This window comes from Oncorhynchus gorbuscha, linkage group LG10 (genome assembly GCF_021184085.1).
Source record: "Oncorhynchus gorbuscha isolate QuinsamMale2020 ecotype Even-year linkage group LG10, OgorEven_v1.0, whole genome shotgun sequence".
Lineage (NCBI taxonomy): Eukaryota > Metazoa > Chordata > Actinopteri > Salmoniformes > Salmonidae > Oncorhynchus > Oncorhynchus gorbuscha.
This window is the reverse complement of record NC_060182.1, coordinates 32,610,819-32,637,591: the sequence shown is the minus strand read 5'-3', so window position 1 is coordinate 32,637,591 and position 26,773 is coordinate 32,610,819. Positions and strand designations below refer to the sequence as shown.

Below are 26,773 nucleotides of genomic sequence, written 5' to 3'. Positions count from 1 at the left end.
ACAATTCTGGCAAATTAATTACGGTCTTTGTTAGGAATAAATGGACTTCACACAGTTCGCAACGAGCCAGGCGGCCCAAACTGCTGCATATACCCTGACTGCATGCATGGAACTCAAGAGAAGTGACAATTTTTCTAATTATAAGAAATTAATGTTAGCAGGCAATATTAACTAAATATGCAGGTTTAAAAATATATACTTGTGTATTGATTTTAAAGAAAGGCATTGATATTTATGGTTAGGTTTGGTGCAACGACAGTGCTAAATCATCACCCGTTTGGCCCAGTAGGCTGTGATTCTATGAGAAATCATCAGGCACCGCATCGATTATATGCAACACAGGACACGCTAGATAAACTAGTAATATCATCAACCATGTGTAGTTAACTAGTGGTTATGTGAAGATTGATTGTTTTTTATAAGTTTAATGCTAGCTAGCCACTTACCTTGGCTTCTTGCTGCCCTCACGTAACAGGTAGTCAGCCTGCCACGCAGGCTCCTCATGGAGTGCAATGTAAGACAGGTGGTTAGAGCGTTGGACTAGTAACCGGAAGGTTGCAAAAATGAATCCCCGAGCTGACAAGGTATAAATCTGTCGTTCTGCCCCTGAACAAGGCAGTTAACCCACCGTTCCTAGGCCGTCATTGAAAATAAGAATGTGTTCTTAACTGACTTGCCTAGTTAAATAAAGGTGTAAAATAAATAAATAAACATTTTTAAATCGACCAAATCGGTGTCCAAAAATACCGATTTCCGATTGTTACGAAAACTTAATCGGCCCTAATTAATCGGCCATTCCGATTAATCGGTCGACCTCTAATTCTTAGAAACAATTTGATATGCAGCAAGTGAGACCACAGAGGTGACAATTTCTGTTTTCTAGCAGGTCTGCTATTAGTTGGAGAAAGGAATGTTGCTTGTCACCTGTCGAGGGAGAGAGGCCCTTCGCAAGGACTGCCAGACAACTACATATTTGTATGAAATTAAAGATGCTCATTCTGTTTTGGTTTATTTGATATTAATAGGCTTGTATTCGTCCCATGTTTAACAGATATATTTCTCGTCAGGATGGCCTCTTCTGACCAAGTAGTTTGAATAATGTAAGTACACACAGTCTGTGAGGGTGGGGTAAAAGGTGGGACAGATGCAAGGTTTCCAATAGCCGGCTTTTGGCCGTAAATAAATGAATAGAGAGAAATACAATTTGGAAAAGGTGAAAAATTCCCATTGAGAAATAATGATATTTAGCCTATTCATTGATGGAACTAACAGTTGATCTAAATACATTTGACCAGTCATGCTTAATGCTTATTGGTCTATGGGGTAATTTAGTGAAATTTAATTGGCGCTGTCGGACAGATGGTTGTATGAATTTGGGATCAATTCAGAAGCATACCACGCAGCATTCCACTGCTGGCTTGCTTCTGAAGCTAATCAGGGTTGGACCTGGTCAGTTCCTGGATGGGAGACCAGATGCTGCTGAAGGTGGTGTTGGAGGGCCAGTAGAAGGCACTCTTTCCTCTGGTCTAAAAAAAGAATAATATCCCAATGCCCCAGGGCAGTGATTGGGGACACTGCCCTGTGTAGGGTGCCGTCTTTCGGATGGGACGTTAAATGGGTGTCCTGACTCTCTGAGGTCATTAAAGATCCCATTGCACTTATCGTAAGAGTAGGGGTGTTAACCCCCTGGCTAAATTCCTAATCTGGCCCTCATACCATCACGGTCACCTAATAATCCCCAGTTTTCAATTGGCACATTCATCACCCTTTCCCCTGTAACTATTCCCCAGGTCGTTGCTGCAAATGAGAACGTGCTCTCAGTCAACTTACCTGGTAAAATAACCAGATAAATTAATTAATTTGGGATCTATTGTCCTATACCTGTCCCAGAGTCTTTTTTTGGCTATTTCTTTCTCAACAAGCTGACCAATCGAATAGGTCAACTTTTCTACTTTGGTGGATAGTAGATTGACATATGCTCGTAGGTGGTGCGTCCATAAGACTAAGTAAATATAAATGAATTGCTAAAATTATACAGCCTAATTAGCCTACTCCACTTTATACAGAAATAAATCAAATCATTCAAAATGGGTTACTAAAGCATGATTTGGCCACAGAGGAACATTTAGATTCCCCAAGCCTTAAAAGAAAAAACAAGTTGTGGATTGTTTTAAATGGCATAGCCTACAGTTGGAAGCAAAGGCAGTGTGTGCAATTTGGGCAGCGTGCGTAGCAAATACCGTAGATGATTATTGAGTTGATACTGTCTGTGGAAAGTAGAGGGGGCCCAGCCAGGCATATCACAATATTTCGAAATATAATTGCGTGAAAACAGAAAGCAAATGGTATTGCTGTAAAGAGAAGACAAAGACTCAAATCAGTCTTTTTTAGTTGTATAAATCCTCAACTTAATTGAGCTAACAACCATAGGCTATAGGCCTATCTTATTGGCACCAGCGGAGAGCATCGGCCGTATCCCCGGTGATATTCACTTTATCATTGTTGGGTCAGTTTCCTCCTCCAGTTTAGACGACAACGTCGATACGCGTCAATGCATCCTTGGCTTGCATTTTCTGCTAAGACTAATTACCATAATCTAAATGTGATTTATTTCAATCTCAGCACTGTGGATGAATTCTCCAATCAGGTTACGCACCAAATGCATATTGGTCTGCAAAATTTCTCAAATGTCTGTTAAGGTCAAATGTCCGGAGCCACATTTTCATAAAGGAAACCCTGGACAGATGTCAAGGTAATGTGTGAGCCCATGATCATTATGCTCAGAGCTTAAACTCTCATGACAGTCTACATTTTAACCATCAAATGTAATCTTTTTTTCTTTTATTTCTTTATTTTTTGTTTTGTTTGTCTTCCGTGCACACAGTTTATTGGTTGACCTTTTCTTTTGCATGTTCACTATGAACTAAGGAACTTAAGATATGCACCTAGTGTAATGACATCTGCCTGTATGGAATATTTTCTTTGCTACTAATAAATTGGCCAATAATCTGTTTGGAAAATGGTTTGTTGTGCACACATTTATGAACACTTACAATCTCACCTCTGCTAGAGTAGCTCAGGAAGGTTAGCTGCCACCAAACACACAAATATATTTTCTCAGGTAATCTAGTCTGAAGCAGTTTGTTAGATCAGTTTCTCTAGCTCAGGTTTTAGAGCGGAGTGTGCAGAAAAAAATGAGTGTCTATTCGAATTACATATAGTGGGGAGAACAAGTATTTGAAACACTGCCGATTTGGCAGGTTTTCCTACTTACAAAGCATGTAGAGGTCTGTCATTTTTATCATAGGTACACTTCAACTGTGAGTGATGGAATCTAAAACAAAAATCCAGAAAATCACTATGATTTTTAAGTAATTAATTTGAATTGTACCTATGATAAAAAATTACAGACTGTGTAAGTAGGCAAACCTGCAAAATTGGCAGTGTATCAAATACTTGTTTTCCCCACTGTAAGTGTTGCTGTTATAAGCACACTAAAACCCTAAAAGTATTACTTCTGGTTAGTTCAGTAGCATGTGATTAAATGCATTAGTCGTTTAAAATAAATAACTCAGTTGGGAAAATGCTAGTTTATCAGATTTATTGTGAACAGCAATTTATGCACAAATTTCAACAGCTAATTTGTAACATTTTGGTGCAATTTTTGGCAATGGCTTTGCCATTGACCTGTGCATTATCTCCTGTGACCTTTTTGACCCACAATTTAGGCACAAATTGGAATATCTCAGTAATGGTAAGGCTTACTGACATTAAAACCAAGTGTGCTGTGCTTCTGGGATTATGTTATATCATTTCAGCTCTAAAAGCAATGTTCATTTTACCCCCCTAACACTCAACACTAGGGATTGTGAAAAGTAATTATATATGCAGTACCAGTCGAAAGTCTGGGCACCTACTCATTCAAGGGTTTTTATTTTACTATTTTCGATATTGTGAAGACATCAAAACTATGAAATAACACATGGAATCATGTAGTAACCAAAACATTGTTAAACAAATACATTTTATATTTGAGATTCTTCAAAGTAGCCACCCTTTGCCTTGATGACAGCTTTGCACACGCTTGGCAACCACTCAACCAGTTTCACATGGAATGCTTTTCCAACAGTCTTGAAGGAGTGCTGAAACCTTGTTGGATGCTTTTCCTTCACTCTGCAGTCCAACTCATCCCAAACCATCTAAATTGGGTTGTCAGGTGATTGTGGAGGCCAGGTCATCTGATGCAGCACTCCATCACTCTCCTTGGTTAAATAGCCCTTGCACAGCCTGGAGGTGTGTTGGGTCATTGTCCTGTTGAAAAACAAAGCGCAAACCAGCTGGGATGGCGTATCGCTGCAGAATGCTGTGGGAGCCATGCTTGTTAAGTGTGCCTTGCATTCTAAATAAAGCGCCATCACACCACCACCTCCATGCTTCACGGTGTCAACCACACATGCAGAGATAATCTGTTCACCTACTCTGCGTCTCACAAAGACATGGCGGTTGGAACCAAAAATCTCAAATTTGGACTCCAGACCAAAGGACATATTTCCACTGGTCTAATGAACATGGCTCTTGTTTCTTGGCCCAAGCAAGTCTCTTCTTCTTATTGGTGTCCTTCTAGTAGTGATTTTGTTTTTGCAGAAATTTGACCATGAAGGCCTGATTCACAGTTTCCTCTGAACTGTTGAGATGTTTCTTGAACTCTGTGAAGCATTTATTTGGGCTGCACTTTCTGAGGCTGATGTGGAGAGCCAGTTTCATCATAGCCCTTGATGGTTTTTGTGACTGCACTTGAGGACTTTTAAAGTCTGACGTTTTCTGGATTGATTGACCTTCATGTCTTAAAGTAATGATGTACTGTCGTTTCTCTTTGCTTTCTTGAGTTGTTCTTGCCATAAAATGGACTTGGTCTTTTACCAAATAGGGTTATTTTCTGTATACCACCCCTACCTTGTCACAACACAACTGATTGGCTCAAAAGCATTAAGAAGGAAAATAAATTCCACAAATGAACTTTTAACAAGGCACACCTGTTAATTGAAATGCATTCCAGTTGAAGCTGGTTGAGAGAATGCCAAGAGTGTGCAAAGCTGTTGTCAAGGAAAGGGTGGCTACTTTGAAGAATCTAAAATTTTATAAACTATGAAATGACACATGGAATCATATAGTAACCAAAAAATGTGTTAAACTAAAAAAATATATATATATTTTAAAAGCGAACCAGGCACAGCCTCTTTCTTGAGCTCCGACCTGAAGATCATTGATGTCATGATTTGACCTCGTTGTCTTGAAAGCACCATAGAACTCATGGTGCTCATCGCCAACTCATAACTGTGAAGTTGGATTCAGTGCTCTCGTCTGCATTAAAACCCAAATGTTGATCCAGGTTGAACTTCAGAGCCCCACGTTAAAAGTAAGCAATGGTGAGTTGAGAAGACTGCCATAGCTCCAAATAAAAAAGTTACCATTGGCTGTTAATTACAGAATTTTTATTTTCACATGGTTGGGGTCGTGGGCCAAAAGAGTTTGGGAACCACTGCCCTACACTAAACACATATTTTCCCTCTTCCAGTTTTCCCTACAGTTTTCTCTTCCCACCTGGTCCAGCATGAGGTTGTGGCCAACTACAGCCACCTGTTCTGGGTGCCTGGCTCTGACCTGGCCCTGGTCCCCTACATGCTGCTTGCCCACATAGATGTGGTGCCTGCTGAAGAGAATGATGGATGGGAGGTCCCACCATTCTCTGCAAAGGAGATAGATGGATTCATATATATATGTGTATATATTCCATTTAGCAGACGCTTTTATCCAAAGCGACTTACAGTCATGTGTGCATACATTCTACGTATGGGTGGTCCCGGGGATCAAACCCACTACCCTGGCGTTACAAGCGCCATGCTCTACCAACTGAGCTACAGAAGGACCACACATCTATGGTAGAGGGACCATCGATAACAAGTAGTCCGTCATGGTGAGTGTTGACCATAGGTAGAGGTTTATGGGACTTCCCAAGGCGCTCTGGTCAATTTTGGGAACTCAGTTGGGGTCTCAATTTACTATTGCGAGTTAGAAGTAGTAGAATACACAAGGTGCAATTTTTAAATTTTGTTGTACATCAGTTTCACTTTTTATGTGAGTCACTGATAGTCAGTCAATTAGCCCATGTCAGCTACATTATTTTAGATAGCTGGCTGCAAAACTAATTTAGCGAAACAAATTTAGCAATCTAAACTTGTTGTCATGGTCAGGGGGGGGGGGCTCCCATTGATTTTGTTAGTCAGTCTCACTCAGATATATTAAACTGCAAACATTTCTCCATTCTACGGCAAAATGGGTGGAATTGCATGAAATAAGCTGTAAACAGCAACAACAACAAAAAATCCAACCCATGGAAAAATGAGTAGAATTGCATAATTGGAGCAAACTTGCTTAAAACTGCAACATTTTCTCTACACCCTGTGGCAAAATGTGAAGAATTCACTGAAATGAACTCTAAAAATGTAAAAAATTATCTGTGCTGACGAGCGGGGACACCCATCCCTGATTTAAGCCAAGGGCCTGATTTAACAATGTGTTTACTGTGATACGATTTCATATTGTCAGAATTTAAACAGCCTATTTTTTTCACTGTAGGGAATCCTCCAGGCGCTGGAGTACCTGTTGATAAGAGGTTATTCTCCGCAAAGGGGATTCTTCATTGGTCTGGGTCATGATGAAGAGGTTTGAATTTAGTAGAGGTATTTTATTTCAGAAACCGAAAGGGACAGAATTCAGAAGCATGATCTTCTCTTTGTACTGTAGGTGGGTGGCTGGCAGGGGGCCATGAACATAGTGAAGGTGCTGAAGTAGAAAGGGGTGCAGCTGGCGTTCATACTGGATGAGGGTCTGGCTGTGCTGGATGGAGTCATCAGTGGTCTGCAGGGGCCTGCTGCTCTGTAAGCCTTCATTCATTAACTCTTGTCTCATATGTTAGGCTCTATAGCACTTTGTGACAGTCTGCTGATGTAAAAAGGCCTTTATAAATGCATTTTATTAAGTGCTACTTATAAGGTTTACGCCATAGGTTGCACTCACTGTTTGTTAAACGTGTGTGGGCCTTCCTGTGTGTATATGTGTCAGGATTGGGATCAGTGAGAAGGGACAAGCCACGGTGAAACTGAGTGTCTTCAAGGCCCCGGGTCACTCCTCCATGCCTCCCAGAGAGAGCAGCATCGGCATCCTGGCTGGAGCTGTCAAAAGGTGAAAGGGGATTTGGGAATCACACTCATCACGGACTAGATGGGTCTTCTATGTATAGCCATTGCTTAAAACCTACAGATACAGTTCAATGAAGGGGAATTCCACTTTCCTTGCTTGGTCAGCCATGAACATTATAGAGCCTGAGACAAATATTTTATAAGGCCCAAGGTTCAGTTTTTATTGTCACGCACATAAGTGGAGTGAAATGCCTTGCTTGCAAGCGCTATCCCAACAATGCAATAATCAATATCCATAGTACTATAATGTAAAGTAGTACAAAAACACACAAGAAATAGAAATAAGAAGAACACGAGAAAGTAAGAAAGTTGTATACACCTCTGAGTTGAGGGAGGACATTTCTTAATCGGCTAGTTATACATTGTTTTACGTCTGCATCATAGAGTATATTGTGTCATGTTGTGAACCTAAGCCCACATTCTCTAGGCACACGTAATCTGTTTTGTCAGGTTGGAGGACAACCCTATGCCCATATTGTTTGGTGAAGGCCCTGAGCGCAGGACCTTTGAACACTTAGCTCACAGGGTAATGCTGTGTTTCTAACCTCTGTCCTATATTGGCTTTAATTATCCTATGGGATATTCTGAGATATAGAGTGTAGTGTTTAGTACTAGTCTTAACATAATTTTAAAATAAGTACACAGCTTTTTAAATCATTTTGAAATGTCTTTGTCTTACAGTTTGGACTCCCAATTAAGTTTGTCATGTCAAATATGTGGCTGTTCTCTCCACTTATTGGCAGGTAATTTCCCTCACTGAATTTCTCTGGTTTGTTCCACCTTGACTATTTCAATTACATTTGAAATAATTGCAGATCATACTTGATTGAGTTATAAAACCTAAATAACATGTATTTATGTTACAGAGTAATGGAAAGAAGTCCTGACACAAATGCTTTTTTGAGAACCACAACTGCAGTCACCATGTTCAACTCAGGTGTTAAGGTACAATATCTTGTTACAATAAATGAGTTATAGTGTATGAAGGTGTTTTGTTAAAGTGATGCTCCTGAGGTTTTCTATAGTTTCAGCAGTTGTTTGTCTTGAGAGCACTTTCAATACGGGGTCTTTGAAATTGTTGTAATACGTCATACATTTGTGATATGTTCTTTGAAAGAATGTTGTATATGTTCATAATTCCAATTGTTTTATGTTACATAGTCTTGGGCTGCATCTATTAAGCAAATACAATACTTGGATGTTTCTATTCTTCAAAGGTGAATGTCCTTCCCTCCCTTGCTGAGGCCTATGTGAATCTGCGGATACATCCAGCACAGACCGTAGAAGAGGTGGGGATTAGCATTTTATACATCTACATATATGGTTCAACAGCATGTTATATTCAAAATTCATGTTCTATTATACTGTAAAGCTAAAATCGTAGGACCATCTCACAAAACCGTGACACTGAATTTATAAACTATTTAGTCATGCTGGCAACTTTGAAGTACAGTTCAAAATGTATAGTGTTTGTGTCTTCCTGTCAGGTTCTAGAGTTCATCCAATCCACAGTGGGAGATGAGAGAGTGAAGATGGAGCTGGTGAATGGTTTTGACCCACTGCCTGTCAGCTCGTATGATGAAACATCCTTTGGGTTCCAGACCATCAAGAAGACCCTGCTGGACCAGTTCCCACAAGTTACTGTTGCGCCTGGTAAGAAAGAAGGAATAGAAGAGGGAGTGGTATTTGTTTGATTTGCCCACTGTGATGTTGGGGAAAGGGGGGGATCCTGTTTTTGGTATTATTTTTTTAGGTAACATGTTCACATTTTCATGGCATAGTATTCAGCATACAAATGTATCATATTCCAACGTGCAGGTGTCTGCATCGGGAACACAGACAGCCGCCACTACACTGACCTGGCCAAGGACATCTATCGCTTTGCACCTACCTGGATCAGACCAGGGGACACCCAGAGGTACGACTCATTGTAGCTGGAGCACTGGATATTCTGTAGAGAAGGGCTCTCTTTATCAGGTGTTGAATGTAGTCTATAGTAACTGGATAGTACTGTACAACATACTGTATCTTTCAATAGCCCGTTGGGGTTGAGGAGATTGTTCTAACACTGCCCTTTTGTTGACTGGGAGACTAAAACTCCAGTCTTATGATCTAGCCATGTGACACGGTTGAACCATAAAATGTATGTCAGCCCTACATGCACAGCGTCTTGACAAGGAAGGTTTAACAATGCCCTCTGTTTGCATTGAACAAACAGGATAAAGTCTCACCTTACTAACACTGTAGTTTGCTTGCTATCGTTCCACTGTTTATGCATTCTCTACATTTCCAGGTTCCATGGTATTAACGAGAGGATTTCTAAGAAGAACTATGAGGAACTGGTGGTCTTTTATTTCAATCTGATCCAGAACTGTGACATCAAGGAGCTCCCTTCTCCCCACAGTGCTGGCCATGAGCTCTAAAGCAGTAGGGTATTTGGGGGCCACTATTACATTCATAATCTAGATAAAAATGAGTTTGTTGTTAGATTCTATTTACCCCTTCAGGTTGGGTCCCTCCTTTGTTTTGGATGAAGTACAGACCTCTCTTGGTGATGCTTGTTTATATATATAATGTTACTCAGGCATCAAAAGGGGGCAGGCTCTCACGAGGAACAGACATGTAGCATGGAGATTTTGATCTCTGTGTTGTTAAAAAAACAAACACTGGTGACTGTATTGCATAAGAGAGATGGAGTTAGATTTTTATTATCGCCATAAAGTTAATGGGTATAAATAAATCTATGTAATATGTTACTATTTTGTTATTGGTCATTGACGTGAAACTTGAATTGGAAATCATTGTGATGGGTGAAGTGTATGCAGTGTGCTGTGAGAGCTACTGGACAAATTTCCTCCCTGTGGAATGGTTTCTAAACAAATATAAAGATATTATATAAATAATTTATTTTCAATGCACATTAATGGTATGAAACTTGAAATTGCTATAATTGAGTAAGCCTGATATCTTACTTGCTGATTTCTATGAGTTACTTGAGTTTTTTTGTGTGAATATTTAATACAGGTTAATTGAGGTGCAGTACTTGATTTATGTTTGAGAAGTGAAATTCTTAAAAAATGTCTTGAAATACTGCTGCCCAGTGTGCAAGGTACTGGGCCAATAAAGCTGAAGATATCATTGATGTGGGTGAGTGGTGAACATAATGGTTAATAAATATGATGCACTGTGGTGATGGCCATCTTTGTTTCCAGTTGATGTGTCCAAATTGTTACAATGTACAGTCAGACATTATTTTAGAAGTGTTCAGACAGTAGCTCTAATGTCATTCCAAACCATTAACAATGAGCTTTACAATAGTTCTTTTCAGCTATACCAAGGTTGTCAGTGTTTGTTCCTTGGGTTTTCCTTTCAATTAAGTCCTAGACAACCAGTTGAGGGCAGTGTTGTCAAATTAGCGACTTTATTGCTATATTTAGTGAGTATTCAGACTCCTCTAGCGACACATTTTTTAAAAATCGACTATTTCTGGTGTTTATTGGAGACTTGAAGACTGATGTGAAAGCACGTATCGTTCTTACTCTTCTTAACAAGCAGCGGGTGTTGCCGTGGGCCCCACCACTGTCCCAAAGCACTCACAGGGGGCCCAATCCTCACGCAGCAGTCCCTCCCAGCTGCAGTCAGAGCAGGAGAGCATCCAGACTGCAAATGAATCGCTCATGCGGAAAGCCGCCGCTGGCTGATCCCGCCCTGGCTTACATTCAGGGTGGGATGTAAATGTCAAATGTTCTTTGTCTAAAATAAAATCACTGCACAAAAATAAATCACTGCATTTGACTCACACAGCCTCAGTCACTTACTCACCTTGTCCACTGTATGTGTGCCTCTGTGACATAAGCTAAACATCTAGTTGGTTAGCTCATCATGTCTAACCTGTACACTCAAAAATACAGAAAGGAGTGGGAATCAAACCCTGAATTCAAAGGTTGGTTGAAGTCGTTTATTGGAGATGATACATGGGCATACTGCCTGTATTGTAAGGCTGATTTCTACACCAAACTTAGTGATGTAAAAAACAAAAAAACATGACAACTCAAACATACTCAAAAGGCAAAGCCTTGTAACAGTTCCACCCAAAACAAGCTGCCATTTATGGTTAACAAATTTACTCTAGGTGTGGAGGGGGGTCTGGAAAAAACAAACAATTAACCTGAATTAGGGCCAGACTAGTTACCATAATTTTCTCACATTGCCATTGACAGTTTTCTATTGTGTCTTTTTGGTCAATTTAGATTGTTAATGTAGATATTTATACAAAAACAATTATGGTTAAAAATGTTCATGTTTTACTGTGACTTGTTGTAGGCTCCTAAGTGGACCATAAGGTTAAAAACCAAACCAAATTAAGAAAAAAAAAGTAAATTAAAAATTAATTTAAAAATAAGTAACTCCGCCAAGTGTCTCTTTTGGGCCACTTTTGCCGGTCCCAAGCCAGGATAAAGGAGGAGAGTTGGAATTGTGACATTAAAAAAAACAAGAATCAACAGAAGTTCATTTATAGTTCTAAACATATTTCGGGTGTTTTGTTACTCACTTTTTGTCTCTCCCACAACGTTATTCCTCTCTTCTACAGCGTCCATCACAATTACATGCACATGGCCAATTATGCAAATTAGGCGATGACGTTTCTAGCAACTTTTAGGACAGCCAATAGCTACTTTCCTTACTGAGTAGTTGGCAACACTGGGTGAGGGGAGTTCTTTACTAATTTGTGACCTTTTTCGCAAAATTTCCGGTCACAACTTGTAGACTTGTTTACGTGCTGTGCGGTTTGTTGCTTACCTTACTTTGCTACCTGCCAACTTTACGGTTTTTACTTTTTAATTACCGTTTTATATTTTTATTTTTTCCCTTGCTCAACTTTTTTCATTCAACTTTTTCATCCCGGACGCTTCATCTGGACATCCACCTGCCGACGCAAAGTAGTAACATTAACATTAAGACTTCTAATTGCAGTCGTTGTACTCATAATATACAGGAGAACAATCGCCTTATGGCGAGGATAGCCCTGCTGCAAGCCCAGTTTAAGACAAAATCGTTAGGCAAGGGTAATTTAGGTGTAGGAAAGGATGAAACCGCATCTGTGCCACCAATATGTAGTTAGTATAAATCCCCTGCACAGTCCCCACTGGCAGATAATTTTCTCATTGTGTCTGGAAAGAAATACTGTAGGAATGCTCAACCGGTATCGCTCATTCAACCGACAGAAATTTTCAACCTGTTCTCTCCATTAAGCAGCGAGTTTAGGGTCCGTGTCTCTCTGGTCTCTCCTCCCGTTACTGGGTCTGAGACGCTGAAGCCTCCCACCAATAGTTCTGACAAATTGAAAACTCCATTATCCGCAGTATTAGACTTTAAATGAATCATCCAGCGATCATATACTGTTTTACAGGGGGAGGGCTACCAACGTTAAAGCTAATCTGAAGATGGTGCAGGCTAAGGCTGAAACTGGCGAGTATAAAGTATAGGGATATTGTTATCCACGTCGGCACCAAAAATGTTAGGATGAATCAGTCACCAAGCGCAACATAGCTTCAGCGTGTAAATCAGCTAGAAAGATGTCAGCATCGAGTAATTATCTCTGGCCCCCTTCCAGATAAGGGAAGTGATGAGCTCTACAGCAGAGTCTCACAACTCAATCGCTGGTTGAAAACAGTTTTCTGCACCTCGCAAAATATAGAATTTGTAGATTAACAGGACCAAGCCTGGCCTGCTGAGGAGTGACGGACTCCATCCTAGCTGGAGGGATGCTCTCCTCTTGCGTAATACCCTAGATGCAGTCGCACCCCTAAAAACAAAAAATATTTGTCATAAGAAACTAGCTCCCTGGTATACAGAAAATACCTAAGCCCTGAAGCAAGCTTCCAGAAAATTGGAACGAAAATGGCGCTACACCAAGCTGGAACTCTTCCGACTTGCTTGGAAAGACAGTACCGTGCAGTATCGAAGAGCCCCCACTGCTGCTCGATCATCCTATTTTTCCAACGTAATTGAGGAAAATAAGAAGAATCCAACATTTATTACTGACACTCGCAAAGCTAACTAAAAAGAAGCATTCCCCAAGAGAGGATGGCTTTCACTTCAGCAGTGATAAATTCATGAACTTCTTTGAAGAAAAGATCATGATCATTAGATCATACAGATTCCTCTTTAAATCTGCGTATTTCTCCAAAGCTCAGTTGTCCTGAGTCTGTACAACGCTGCCAGGACCTAGGATCAAGAGACACTCAAGTTTTTTAATACTATATCTCTTGACACATTGATGAAAATAGTCATGATCTCTAAACCTTCAAGCTGCATACTGGACCCTATTCCAACTAAACTACTGAAAGAGCTGCTTCCTGTGCTTGGCCGTCCTATGTTAAACTCCTATTTCCTATGTTGAAAATAAATGGCTCCCTATCCACCGGATGTGTACCAAACTCACTAAAAGTGGCAGTAATAAAGCCTCTCTTGAGAAAGCCGAACCTTGACCCAGAATATATAAAAAACTATCGGCCTATATCAAATCTCCCATTCCTCTCAAAAAAATTGAAAAGCTGTTGCGCAGCAACTCACTGCCTTCCTGAAGACAAACAATGTATACGAAACGCTTCAGTCTGGTTTTAGACCCCATCATAGCACTGACACTGCACTTGGGAAGGTGGTAAATTACCTTTTAATGGCGTCAGACCGAGGCTCTGCATCTTGCCTCGCGCTCCTAGACCTTAGTGCTGCTTTTGATACCATTGATCACCACATTCTTTTGGAGAGATTGGAAACCCAAATTGTTCTACACGGACAGGTTCTGGCCTGGTTTTGATCTTATCTGTCGGACAGATATCAGTCTGTCTCTGTAGATGGTTTGTCCTCTGACAAATCAACTGTAAATTTCGGTGTTCCTCAAGGCTCCGTTTTAGGACCACTATTGTTTTCACTATATATTTTACCTCTTGGTGATGTCATTCAGAAACGTGCTAGCTGTGCCACCAGAGACTCTGGGTTCAAGCCGGCCGCGACCAGGAGGTCCATGGAGCGACGCACAATTGGCCTAGCGTCGTCCAGGTTAGGGAGGGTTTGGCCGGTAGGGATATCCTTGTCTCATCGACGAGTCATCGACTCCTGTGGCGGGCCGGGCGCAGTGCACACTAACCAGGGCGCCAGTTGCACTGTGTTTCCTCCGACACATTGGTGCTGCTGGCTTCCGGGTTGGATGCGCGCTGTGTTAAGAAGCAGTGCGGCTTGGTTGGGCTGTGTTTCGGAGGACGCATGGCTTTCGACCTTCGTCTCTCCTGAGCCCATACGGGAGTTGTAGTGATGAGACAAGATAGTAACTACTAACAATTGGAAACCACAAAATTGGAGAGAAAACGGTGTAAAATAAAAAATAAAAAAGCCAACTGACATTTACTCCTGAGGTGCTGACCTGTTCCACCCCTACAACCATTGTGATTATTAGTATTTGACCTTGCTGGTCACCTATGAACATTTGAACATCTTGGCCATGTTCTGTTATAATCTCCACCCGGCACAGCCAGAAGAGGACTGGCCACCCCTCGTAGCCTGGTTTCTTTTTAGGGAGTTTTTCCTAGCCACCGTGCTTCTACACCTGTATTGCTTGCTGTTTGGGGTTTTAGGCTGGGTTTCTGTACAGCTCTGTGACATCAGCTGATATAAAAAGGGCTTTATAAATACATTTGATTGATTGAATTCATCAATCAAGTACAAGGGAGGAGCGAAAACCTGAAGACACCCTGTGGAATGAGTTTGACGAGTGACTTATACTAACTACTTGGAAGTACTTTACAGTTGGATTAACGGTGTAACAACAAACAAAGGTTTCAAACATTTCAAATGAAAGGAAGATATTACAATCTCTGGGAATCGAGTCACAATAAGCAGCATCAATAACCATTACATAAAAACATTACAAATACTTTATTCTTTGTATTATTCCATTGTAATTGGAGTGGATATTTTATCATTTAAGTCTACACTAGCCTTGGTACCATGAAACTGAGGTCAACAGTATACAGTATATCAGTTACTCAGGCTACAATGTGTACATTAACAGAAAACACCTATGCCGGGCTTGTGTTATGCAATTTCCAGTCACAGCACTTGCATTTCTCGTTGAAGATAAGGTTAGCGGCGCACTTCTGGAGGTAGGTGCGTCCACTGGCGCACTGGTAGAAGGCATTAGGGTCTTCCTTGTTACAGTACAGGCCGTCAGCTTTCCCCCCACAGAAGCCACTGCCGGGCAGAGGAGTGGAGGTGGTGGCGGGCACACTGCTGGTGGTAGTTCCTGGCAGGGGTGGCGGACGTGTTGTGGAAGGAAGGGGTGGCGGACGTGTTGTGGAAGGAAGGGGTGGCAAATCTATAAAACACAGTGTGTTATTGTCAAGCGTGGAATGATACAATGTCATTGTTATACCAACCAAACCTCTTATGAGACATACACCTCAGTGCTCTAGTAATGGCTGCGTACCTGAGGCCAGAAGATAACGCAGATGGCTGATCAGGGGATAGTTGCCCTGCCCACAGAATTGTCCAGCAAAGTCATCCAGATCCAGAGCCCAGATCATGGCCCCTCCAAACTTGTTGTCTTTTAGATAGCGTGCCTATAAAATGACCAAATATTTTATTTCCCAAAACCATATAGCCTTCTACCAACCACCATGTAATCAATAACAAAGATATTAGGGTTGAAATGAGCAATAGACATTCGACTGCTAGAATTTACAGCAATCAGCTGAAAGGAGTTTCCTTTTGGCAGTGTATTAAGTAATACGATACCATACCTTTATTTCAAAGCTTTCCCGGTTGTCATATCCCACCCACTCATTTCCTTTGGTGGCAAAGGGAACCATCTGATCCTCAATCAACTCAACAGTTGCTCCATTCAGGAAAGTACAGATCTGGTGGAAAAGATCAATAAACATGAGTATTCTTTACATAAAGAATACCTTTGTTTTGAATTGGCCCTGAGTACAGTATACTGAAAGTGTGCATTGATGTATTGTGTTAATCTATTTTTTACATCCTACAAGTGTTTCACAATCTCCCTGGTTCCAAAACATATCATGTTAATTAACTCCACATTGGTAGATCGCTCCACTAGAGACAACTGTATTTGTAGTTTTGAACTTTGACCTCTCTCCCTGACCTCATAATAGGACCAGAAGCCGGCCTCGCGGGTATAGGGTCCAGCAGAGGCTGGTCCACTCGTTCTGGCTCCGACACCATTGTCTCCAGAGACAGTGCGGAATGTGCGCCCATAGGTGGCGAAACCCATCATCAGCTTCTCAACAGGGGTGCCCTGGTCCCTCCAGTACTTCATGGCAAAGTCCTTTGGAAAAGGAGTAAACATTCAACAACTGTTTGACAAATAGTTAACGGTTTCTAAAATGGTTTCTAAATTATTTATGGTTTCAAAATAGTTTTAAAAATATTGTAAAGTAAATATTTTTTACTCACAACGTTGAAATACTTGTGCTCTCCTTCCTCTGCATCTGAAGCACCGCGGTAAAGGGGACTGTTGTGGCGTGTGAATGGGTCCCAGGCTCCACCCATGTCATAGGACATCACATTGATGAAGTCCAAGTACCTGTTACACAGTCACACAAGGCCAAAGGTCACAAAATGTAACATGGAAAACACCAACTGGTAAATGATGAACCTTCACAATAATTATTACTATACCAATCACCTATGGTGAATGAATGCCCTCTGTTTTAACCTTTGAACTCACTTTGCAACCTCTGCAATTTCATAACCGTTATCAATGTTTCCCTTCCCAGCAGCCACTGCAGCTGTGACCAGCAGCCTTGGTCTGCTGGTGTCAGCGGCTTCCTTCTCAAATGCGTTGAGCAACTCCTGGACCCCAGAACCAAATGAGACAGTGTATTTTATTAATGGTATGAAATAATATTACGACGACATTGTGCTGGATCAGTTAAAGTTGAACATAATTATTATGGTGCCCCATTAAAACTGTCACTCAGGATCCAAATATAATGTTTTCCAGATGTTTGATTATTACTACTGTGGCTGTGAATGTCAAACTGACCCTGCACAGCAGTGTAAACCTTTTCTTGTCCTCTGGGGGGCTCCCTCGTGCTCCAGGGTACTCCCAGTCCAGGTCCAGGCCATCAAAGCCGTACATTCTCAGGAAACTGATGGATGACTGGATGAACTTCTGGCGATTGGCAGGTGTTGACACCATGATGGTGAACCTGAAAAGTTATTCAGTGTCAGTAATCATAATACTTGTAATTGTTATTATTCATTGGAAAAGCATAATGACCGATAGATACTTAAGAACATGTTTATTTCTTTCAGTAAAATACTTTGAAACATGTACAACTTAATCATGGCTATATGACAACAATACTCACTGGCTGGACCCGAAGTTCCATCCACCAACTGCCAACAGGGTCTTCAGTGCAGGATTTCTTTCCAAGACAAGAAAGATTCATCAACACATTCAATTTCAATGCTTTTAAAGAGAAATGTGAATATGTAATAATGATTGTAAATGCACAAAGTGCTGATTGAGAACATAAGACATCATATAGCTCAGCAGCTAAACCTCACTGCTTCTTCAGCCCATTGAAGGACTGGTAGAGAACATCATCGTTCCACTCGTAGGTGACTAGCTCGTTGTTGTGGTTGATCATTGAGAAGGCATAGATCAGATGAGTGCAGAGGTTGGGGTCCACATTGGCCGGCAGATATTTCCCAGTGCCTGGTCTGTACTGGGACCAGTTGGTGAAGTAGCACACCAGTTTGGTTGATGACACTGTTGAGGATTTAAAATACTAGTATCAGTCTCCCATCAGAACAAAGTGATAGACAGAGACGTTGACAGTGACTTTGTCTAGGATTGTATCAATGTTGTATGCTATGTACTGAGCAATGTTATTCAACAGTAAGTTATTTATTTTCTCCCTATGAATGTTACTTAACGATATCCTATTTGTGGTAGCTACAGTACAATTAAGTTTGGATAGACAGCAAGAGTAATGCTGTAAGAACTACAAAACTTACCCATTTGAAGACACATCAAAACGGACAGTCCTGAAACAGAAATGAAACATTTGTTCATTAGACTAATCAAACAAGCTTATTTGCTTGCAGTTAACAAAGTACCCTACATGACCAAAAGTATGTGGACACATGCTTGTCGAACATCTCATTCCAAAATCATGGGCATTAATATAAAGTTATTCCCCACTTTTCTGCTATAACAGCCTACACTCTTCTGGGAAGGCTTTCCACTAAATGTTGGGACATTGCTGCGTGGACTTGCTTCCATTCAGCCAAAAGAGCATTAGTGAGGTCGGGCAATAATGTTGTGCGATTAGGCCTGGCTCGCAGTCGGCTTTACAATTCATCCCAAAGGTGTTTGATGGGGTTGAGATCAGGCTTCTGTGCAGGCCAGTCAAGCTCTTCCACACCGATCTCAACAAACCATTTCTGTATGGACCTCGCTTTGTGCAGAGGGGCATTGTCATGCTGAAACAGGAAAGGACCTTCCCCTAACTGTTGCCACAAAGTTGGAAGCACAGAATCGTCTAGAATGTAGCGTTAAAATGTCACTGGAACGAAAGAGCCTAGCCCGAACCATGAAATACAGCCCTAGACCTTAATTCCTCCTCCACCGAACTTTACAGTTGACCTAGCGTTCTCGCTGGTGCGCGATGAGACAAGGATTTCCCTACCGGCCAAACCCTCCCTAACCCGGACGACGCTAGGCCAATTGTGCGTCGCCCCACGGACCTCCCGGTCGCAGCCGGTTACAACAGAGCCTGGGCGCGAACCCAGAGTCTCTGGTGGCGCAGCTGGCGCTGCAGTACAGCGCCCTTAACAACTGCGCCACCAGAGACTCTGGGTTCGCGCCCAGGCTCTGTTGTAACCGGCTGCGCGCTAACCAAGGTTGCCAGGTGCACGGTGTTTCCTCCGACACATTGGTGCAGCTGGCTTCCGGGTTGGATGGCACTGTGTTAAGAAGCAGTGCGGCATGGTTGGGTTGTGTATCGGAGAACACATGACTTTCAACCTTCGTCTCTCCCGAGCCCGTACGGTAGTTGTAGCGATGAGACAAGATAGTAGCTACTAAACAATTGGATACCACGAAATTGGGGAGAAAAAGCGGTAAAATAAAAAACCGCCAAACCCAGATTCGTCCATCGGATTGCCAGACGGTGAAGCGTGATTCATCACTCCAGAGAACACATTTCCACTACTCCAGAGTCCAATGGCTGTGAGCTTTACACCACTCCAGCCAACGCATGGCATCGCGTATGGTGATCTTAGGCTTGTGTGCGGCTGCTCGGCCATGGAAGGCCATTTCATGAAGCTCCCGACAAACAGTTATTGTGCTGACCATGCTTCAAGAGGCAATTTTGAACCGAGGACAGACAGTTTTTACGCGCTTCAGCACTCCACAGTCCTGTTCTGTGAGCTTTTGTGGCCTACCATTTCGCGGCTGAGCCGTTGTTGCTCCTAGACATTTCCACTTCACAATAACAGCACTTACAGTTGACCGGGACAGCTCTAGCTTTTCCTTGAGTAAAAGGAAAATGACTCAAGTGAAGTCACCCAGTAAAATCCTGCTTGAGTAAAAGTCAAAAAAGTATTTACAGATAGCCAGGGGCACGCTCCAACACTCAGACATAATTTACAAACAAACGATTTGTATTTAGTGAGTACGTCAGATCAGAGGCAGTAGGTATGACCAGGGATTGTCTCTTTAGGTGCTTGAACTGGTCTATTTTCGCGTCCTGCTATGCATTCAAAATTTAACAAGTACTTTTTGGTGTCAGGGAAAATGTATGGAGTAGAAAGTACATTATTTTCTTCAGGAATGTTGTGGAGTAAAAGTAAAAGTTGTCAAAAATATAAATAGTAAAGTACAGATAACCCATAAAATGACTTAAATAGTGCTTTAAAGTATTTTTACTTAAGTACTTTACACCACTGAAAATGTATAAAATATTCCATTGCCAGAATTTGACTTACCAACGAGAAGTGTTAGTTGGGCCATGATGAGTTTGTAGTTACACGGCTTCTCCTTACAAAACCGAAGAGGCACCTGGAAAAAATAAGCATTTTCATTTAATAGAACAAACCATGGTGGTTAGAATGTTGTGTGTGGCTAGGGTTGCCCGAGTGCGTCTGCACTGTCCAGCTTCAAGTTTAATGTGTTGCAATTATTGTACCTAAAAGGTTGTAACTGATGGTCGGGTGATAGTAAAACTATAATGCAATAATAATGTTAATAAAAACATATAGCACAAGTCCTACCTGGTCCTCAGTGAGACACTGGATCAGTGTCTGAAAGACAATACAGCTTACCTTTTATATCGTTCTGATACAGGTATGTAGCCTTTGGCCCAGGCGTATCAGGAAGTGGCAACCTGGGGGAGATTGTTTGCTCTTGATCGGGATTAATCAGTGTCATCGTTTATGCTAGTTTCATTTAAGGATATAACCTGTCTGAATTGTATGAGAGATAGACCTATCTTTATGGTCAGATAAACAACCATGGATGATTGATATTGAGGGTGAAATGAACCATCTCTATCCTCTGCATTAGCAATGTGGAATTGGAACATTCAGTCAGCAAATACCTTTCAATCTTCTTTAACTAGTTAAGAGGTTTTAGTTTGAATATAAATATTCCACAAACTGGACCTATTGTAGTAGTTCTCTTTCATTCACACATAATAGCTTCCTGTAGGCCTTTCTCTTGGATATCTTTGATGTGAAGTTCACGCCATAAACAAAGAAAACATAAATGTACAGAAAAGGCTCAAAATCTTAGAACAAACATTATGCAAGCTCCAGGCCATATTACGAGAGACACGGCAATATAAACTGTCATAAAAATGCTAGTATTGATTGGTTTTAAGATAAGATTACCTTTGCTTCTTTTGTTGAAACTGGGAAGGTTGGTCCTTGGTTTACTAATTGAGGTCACATAACACAGAACAATACAGCCAATGCAATGAACACAGGGAGGGGGAGAATACTGTAGGTTCGGAGTAGTTTGTTCATGGGAGCAAGAGCTCAAGCTGCCCGGTGATTCAGGGCTGTACAGAAGCCTTATCTCAGCCATAAAGAATAGAGTTTTCACTGGGTTTTCACTCCCTTTAATATCCCGGCTCTTGTAAATTTCTCTCATCTTTATGTAACAATTTGTTTATTTAGTTCATAGAGGTCTGATTATGTTGTCATGGCATCATAAGTGTTGCTACATGAATAAAGTGCTTGTAGTCTATGTAATATAACCCAATCACTCCGGAGATTAGAAAAGACATTGCTTACGTTTACATTTTATTTATTCAAGTCTACACTGAAAAACGCAACATGTAAAGTGTTGGTCCCATGTTTCATGTGCTGAAATAAAAGATCCCGGAATGTTTCCATATGTACAAAAAGCTTACTTCTCTAAAATGTTGTGGGGGGCCTGGCTCCCCAGTGGGTGGGCCTGGTACCCCTACCCAGTCATGTGAAAACCATAGATTAGGGCCTAATTTATTTATTTCAATTGACTGATTTCCTTATATGAACATATTACTCAGTAAAACCATTGAAATTGTTGCATGATGATTTATATTTTTGTTCAGTATAGTAGCAAATTTGCCATACATGTTTGCCATACATGAAGCGGACTGACCATCCAGGTTGAGCATGTGTGAATGATTGTGAGTGATCTTGAATGTCAGTCAGCTTCCTGTCTCTAAAGGTCAGCAAACAGTCACACACAATAGACTCCATACACAGAAGACTCCACAGACTGTAAGATTAGAGAAATTTACAAGTGCCGGGATATTAAAGGGAATGAAAACCCAGTGAAAACTCTATTCTTTATGGCTGAGATAAGGCTTCTGTTACAGCCCTGAATCACCGGGCAGCAACAAACTACTCAGAACCTACAGTATTCTCCCCCTCCCTGGATTAAAACACTGTTCTAATGTGCTCTGTTATCAGGCTGTCAGGATTTAAACATTTCACATTAACTACACCGAGGAGCTTATTAGAAAGGACATAAGATTTTTTCAAATTGTTGTACCATAATGATATCACACTGTCATAATCATAATAATATTCCGACCATGAAAGTTACTGTAATGACAGGCAATGCTTAAAGTCAGCAGCATATGTCCATCATAGTTAAGTGTGTAAAGTACAGTATCATAATTTTCTCAATTAAATGGTGCACACAGCATACTGTAATGAACCTCCCAGTCAGGGATTATTGAGTTGCAATGTTGTCAGTAACATGAGCATGTCTGGAGACTAGAGTCAATCCATTAGAGGACCGTAAGTACAAAGTACATCTCTATCGGTTAATATTGTCAAAAATCACAAGGTACATTAATGATTAGCAAAAGAGACAGAAATGACTGGATGCCATAAGAATGCACATTGTAGTTCTAGTAAGCAAAACGTCATTCTTACTTTGCTTGTCATGCTAGTGTACAAAGTGCAAACATTAGCCTTCTTCATAGAATTGAAAACCCATATTCTATAAACCATAGATCAACATATAACAATAAAGGTGCACAAGGGGAAATAAGGTAGGTACAGTATGGTCCCAGAGACATCGATTAGGGGGGTGTTTAGGTCTGTGTTTTAGACATGTTAAAGGCTAAAGATGAAATCTGCCATTCTCTGAAGAACGTTGAAGCAGCCCACAGTCCTGAAAGGTAGGTATACAATGTACATCAGCTAAGATTCACAGATCAATGTTGAGACAAAGCAACAGACAAACAAGTCAAGGGTACAGTGCCCTGAAGATGGTACTATGATATACTGCCATCAGGTAGAGATAAAGAGCTCAAATCTACATAGCAATCCTACCAGGCCTAAACCAGTGATTTAGCAAAGAATCATTCATTAAGGTTTTTCTACGCTTGTCATCATATAAATAGTTCCTCTACCAGGTGTCACTGCTTTTATCAACATGATAAACGTATCAGTGTATTCCTCCATCCAGTCAATATCTCTCCCTTAGTAGAAATATTACACACCCACATCAACATGTATGCACGTGCGCACACACTTCCACACCCACTTGAAAATTATATACTTTTCACCACATCATAAATACCACAGGCTGTAACCTTCATTTTCTTGTTAAAATGCTGTACCAACCCAGTGTCAATACAGAGCATGAGAATAGAGGAACACTATCAGACTCCAACCACATCATCTTGTGTGCCTGGAATTAAGAAAAGGTGGTGGATTTGCTTGGGAACACCTGTGTCCCCCAGTTAGTGGGCAGTGGGCATTCCGGACTCAGTCAGTCTCGTATACAACTGTTTATAGAGGCGCTAGTTGAGTATTGCACCCATTCAGTGGCGATTTTAGTATGTAAATCTTGGTGGGGCAAACTCCCCCAATTTTCTTTTAGATGCATGCCAGCAAAGCCACAACACAACACTAAACAATACATTAATTGGACTATAACGGTTCCCACAAACTGTTAGGGCCTACATAAAGCTGTCCCAACAGCAGAGTCCCAACAGCAGTCCCAACAACTTACCACTGTTAAACCTGGCTATCAGGGGAGCCTCGTTTGGCAGCGAAACAGTTTATTCAGGCTAATTTAATGTCTTTAAAAAAACATAGCTGACATGGCCGACTTGCTTAAACAAATGTGGTTTCTATTGACAATTGAGATGTACAAAATATAGCATAAAGGGACGACGAGCGTATAAGAGGTAATCCGTAATTAAGACATTAATGAGCGAGCTAGGAAGGACATAGTCAATATAACTATTTGTTCAGCACTTTTGAAATGTACAGCGACATAATTCAGAACATGAACTGTCCTTACAGTATTCTCCCTGTACACCAAGTCAGAACCATGGGATAAATTAAGGGGGCATAGAAGCAGACATTGGAAGCTTTTACACTTCTCTAAAACAGGCTACATGTGCACCAACAAGTCAGAACAGTAGGCTAAATTATGAGGGGAAATGCGACTAAATTATTAGGGTGAGGCACATGGGCTACTAACACCTTACTACACAACATACACTTAGTATTGCTTTCGTAGCTACATTATACAGTGCATTTGGGAAGTTTTCAGACCCCTTGACTTTTTCCACATTTTGTTACATTACAGCCTTATTATAAAGTGGATTAAATAAAATAAAATCCTCATTAATCTATACACAATACCCCATAATGACAAAGTGAAAACTGTTTTTTGAAATTGTAGCAAATTTATAAAAATAAGAAAATTACAGAAATACCTTATTTACCCAAGTATACAGACCCTTTGCTGTGAGACTCGAAATTGAGCTCAGGTGCATCCTGTTTCCATTGATCATCCTTGAGATGTTTCTACAACTTTATTTATTTCCACCTGTGGTAAATTAAATTGATTCGACATGATTTGGAAGGGCACACACCTGTCTACATAAGAGCAAAAACCAAGCCTTGAGGTTGAAAGAATTTTCCATAAGAGCTCCAAGACAGGATTGTATCAGGCACAGATCTGGGGGAAGGGTATGCAACACATTTCTGCCTCATTGAAGGTCCCCAAGAACACAGTTGTCTCCATCAAGTTTGGAACCACCAAGACTTTTCCTAGAGCTTGCTGCCTGGCCAAACGAAGCAATCGGGAGAGAAGGGCCTTGGTCAGTTAAGTAATCAAGAACCTGATGGTCAATCTGACAGAGCTCCAGAGTTCCTCTGTGGAGATGGGAGACCTTCCAGAAGGACAACCATCTCTGCAGCACTCCACCAATCAGGTCTTTATGGTATAGTGGCCAGACGGAAGCCACTCCTCAGTAAAAGGCACATGACAGCTCGCTTGGAGTTTGCCAAAAGGTACCGAAAGACTCTCAGACCATGAGAAACAAGATTCTCTGGTCTGATGAAACCAAGATTTAACTCTATGGCCTGAATGCCAAGCATCATGTCGAGGAAAACTGGCACCATCCCTATGCTGAAGCATGGTGGTTGCAGCATCATGCTGTGGAGTTGTTTTTCAGTGGCAGGGACTAGGAGACTCGTCAGGATCAAGGGAAAGATAAATGGAGCAAAGTATAAAGAGATCCTTGATGTAAACCTGCTCCATAGTGCTTAGTACCTCAGACTGGGCCGAAGGTTCACCTTCCAACAGGACAATGACCCTAAGCACACAGCCAAGACAACTCAGGAGTGGTTTCGGGACAAGTCTCTGAATGTCCTTGAGTGGCCCAGCCAGAGCCTGGACTTGAACCCGAGCGAACATCTCTGGAAAGACCTGAAAATAGCTGTGCAGCGGCGCTTGGGAGAAACCCCTTAAATACAGGTGTGCCAAGCTTGTAGCGTCATACCCAAGAACACTCGAGGCTGTAATCGCTGCCAAGGTGCTTCAACAAAGTACTGAGTAAAGGGTCAAATACTTATGTAAATGTGATGTATATATATATATATATATTTTTTTTAAATATACATTTGCAATAGTTTTTCAACTGTTTCTTGCTTTGTATTTATGGGGTATTATGTGTAGATTGATGAGGGAAAAATATATTTAATACATTTTAGAATGAGACTGGAATGTAACAAAATGTGGAAAAAGTCAAGGGGTCTGAATACTTTCTGAATGCATTGTACATATCTTTCTGGCATATTACATAATTTATGCAGCAACATACAATACATTTCTGGACTCACCTTGTTGTGCTGTGGTCACTTGAACAGGAAGGTGGTGTGGCGGGGTCCTTCGTGGGCAAATTGTGTCATCAAAATCTGGCATTCTCTGAATTTATGGTGATTTCAAGACAACTGGGAACTCAGAAAAAAACAAGGTCGAATGATGATGTTACTGATCTTTAGGTTGGAGCTCTAGAAAGAGGCCTGAGTTCCGGACTTCAAAATCCGAGTTGCATGATCGTTGAAAACGCATTTCCCCAGTCTGAGTTATTTTTTTATCAGAGTTTCCAGTAAAGTCTGAGATTTCCCAGTTGCGAGTTTCCAGTTGTTTTTAAAGTGGCAGAAGTCATGCTGGATTGACTGCATGACCAATGCTGAATGTTTATCATTTTAAGCTTGGAAAAGAGACCCTTAAACCCAGACTTAGACCACACATCCACTCCACTGAATAGCAGGTTAGTGATGGATTTGCAATGCTTGCAGTTAGCCACTGATTTCTTCCAAACCATTGTTTAATTTGTGATTTCCAACTTGTTGTGTAATGTTTATGTCCAATGAGCACTGATACCTTTTATCTATAATTTCACTTCATATGACAAGGATTGAAAATGATTTGCCAGTAGATTGTAGACTTGATTGATGATGATGACTATTAGCTTGCTAGCTAAGATTTTGAAAGTATGATTTTGACATGATCAGTCCAATCAAGGCTACTGTAGATATAACATGAATTGATGTCATTTTAACTGTGGCCAATAACCTTGAGTCTTCTTGGATGGCCACTTCTAAATGTAACTCTATGGCAGCACCCAGGGGGCTTGAATTTTCGAGCTCTCCCTGTAGATTTCACTGTGACT

At 41.1% G+C, this 26,773-nt stretch overlaps 1 protein-coding gene, 1 long non-coding RNA gene and 1 pseudogene across 5 annotated transcripts in view; 2 read left to right on the top strand and 1 right to left on the bottom strand.

Annotated features, from left to right (window-relative positions):
* The window catches only part of LOC124045900, a 28,331-nt gene extending 26,801 nt beyond the window's left edge, over nucleotides 1–1,530 (top strand). For all 3 annotated transcript variants that reach the window (XR_006840921.1, XR_006840922.1, XR_006840920.1), the window contains exon 8: nucleotides 1,052–1,530. This is a non-coding gene — a long non-coding RNA (uncharacterized LOC124045900). The remainder of the gene's footprint in view (nucleotides 1–1,051) is intronic.
* Nucleotides 1,531–5,568: 4,038 nt separating this feature from the next.
* Nucleotides 5,569–10,448, top strand: LOC124046873 (annotated as a pseudogene).
* Nucleotides 10,449–15,179: 4,731 nt separating this feature from the next.
* On the bottom strand, nucleotides 15,180–20,626 carry LOC124045899 (acidic mammalian chitinase-like). 2 transcript variants are annotated; one of them, XM_046365680.1, is made up of 12 exons: nucleotides 20,565–20,626; nucleotides 20,280–20,352; nucleotides 18,306–18,335; nucleotides 17,853–18,057; nucleotides 17,654–17,710; nucleotides 17,326–17,491; nucleotides 17,008–17,132; nucleotides 16,734–16,863; nucleotides 16,423–16,605; nucleotides 16,058–16,174; nucleotides 15,745–15,877; nucleotides 15,180–15,633 (listed from the first exon to the last, which is right to left on the bottom strand). In XM_046365680.1, the coding sequence occupies exons 2-12, from the start codon at nucleotides 20,302–20,304 to the stop codon at nucleotides 15,338–15,340; spliced, it is 1,467 nt and encodes a 488-aa protein (XP_046221636.1). In that variant the 5' UTR covers nucleotides 20,305–20,352; nucleotides 20,565–20,626; the 3' UTR covers nucleotides 15,180–15,337. The 2 variants fall into 2 exon arrangements, with proteins under 2 accessions (XP_046221636.1, XP_046221635.1); XM_046365679.1 differs by lacking the exons at nucleotides 20,280–20,352; nucleotides 20,565–20,626 and having other exon boundaries at nucleotides 18,306–18,378.
* Nucleotides 20,627–26,773: the final 6,147 nt, after the last annotated feature.

Excerpts from the sequence above, each read along its gene's own strand:
- LOC124045899 (XM_046365679.1), bottom strand. The coding sequence starts at position 18,363 with ATGAACAAATGTTTCATTTCTGTTTCAGGACTGTCCGTTTTGATGTGT. Across the intron at positions 16,606-16,733 it reads AGCACAAGTATTTCAACGTT|GACTTTGCCATGAAGTACTG; the intron begins GTGAGTAAAAAA and ends CCTTTTCCAAAG. Across the intron at positions 15,634-15,744 it reads GCGTTATCTTCTGGCCTCAG|ATTTGCCACCCCTTCCTTCC; the intron begins GTACGCAGCCAT and ends TGTGTTTTATAG.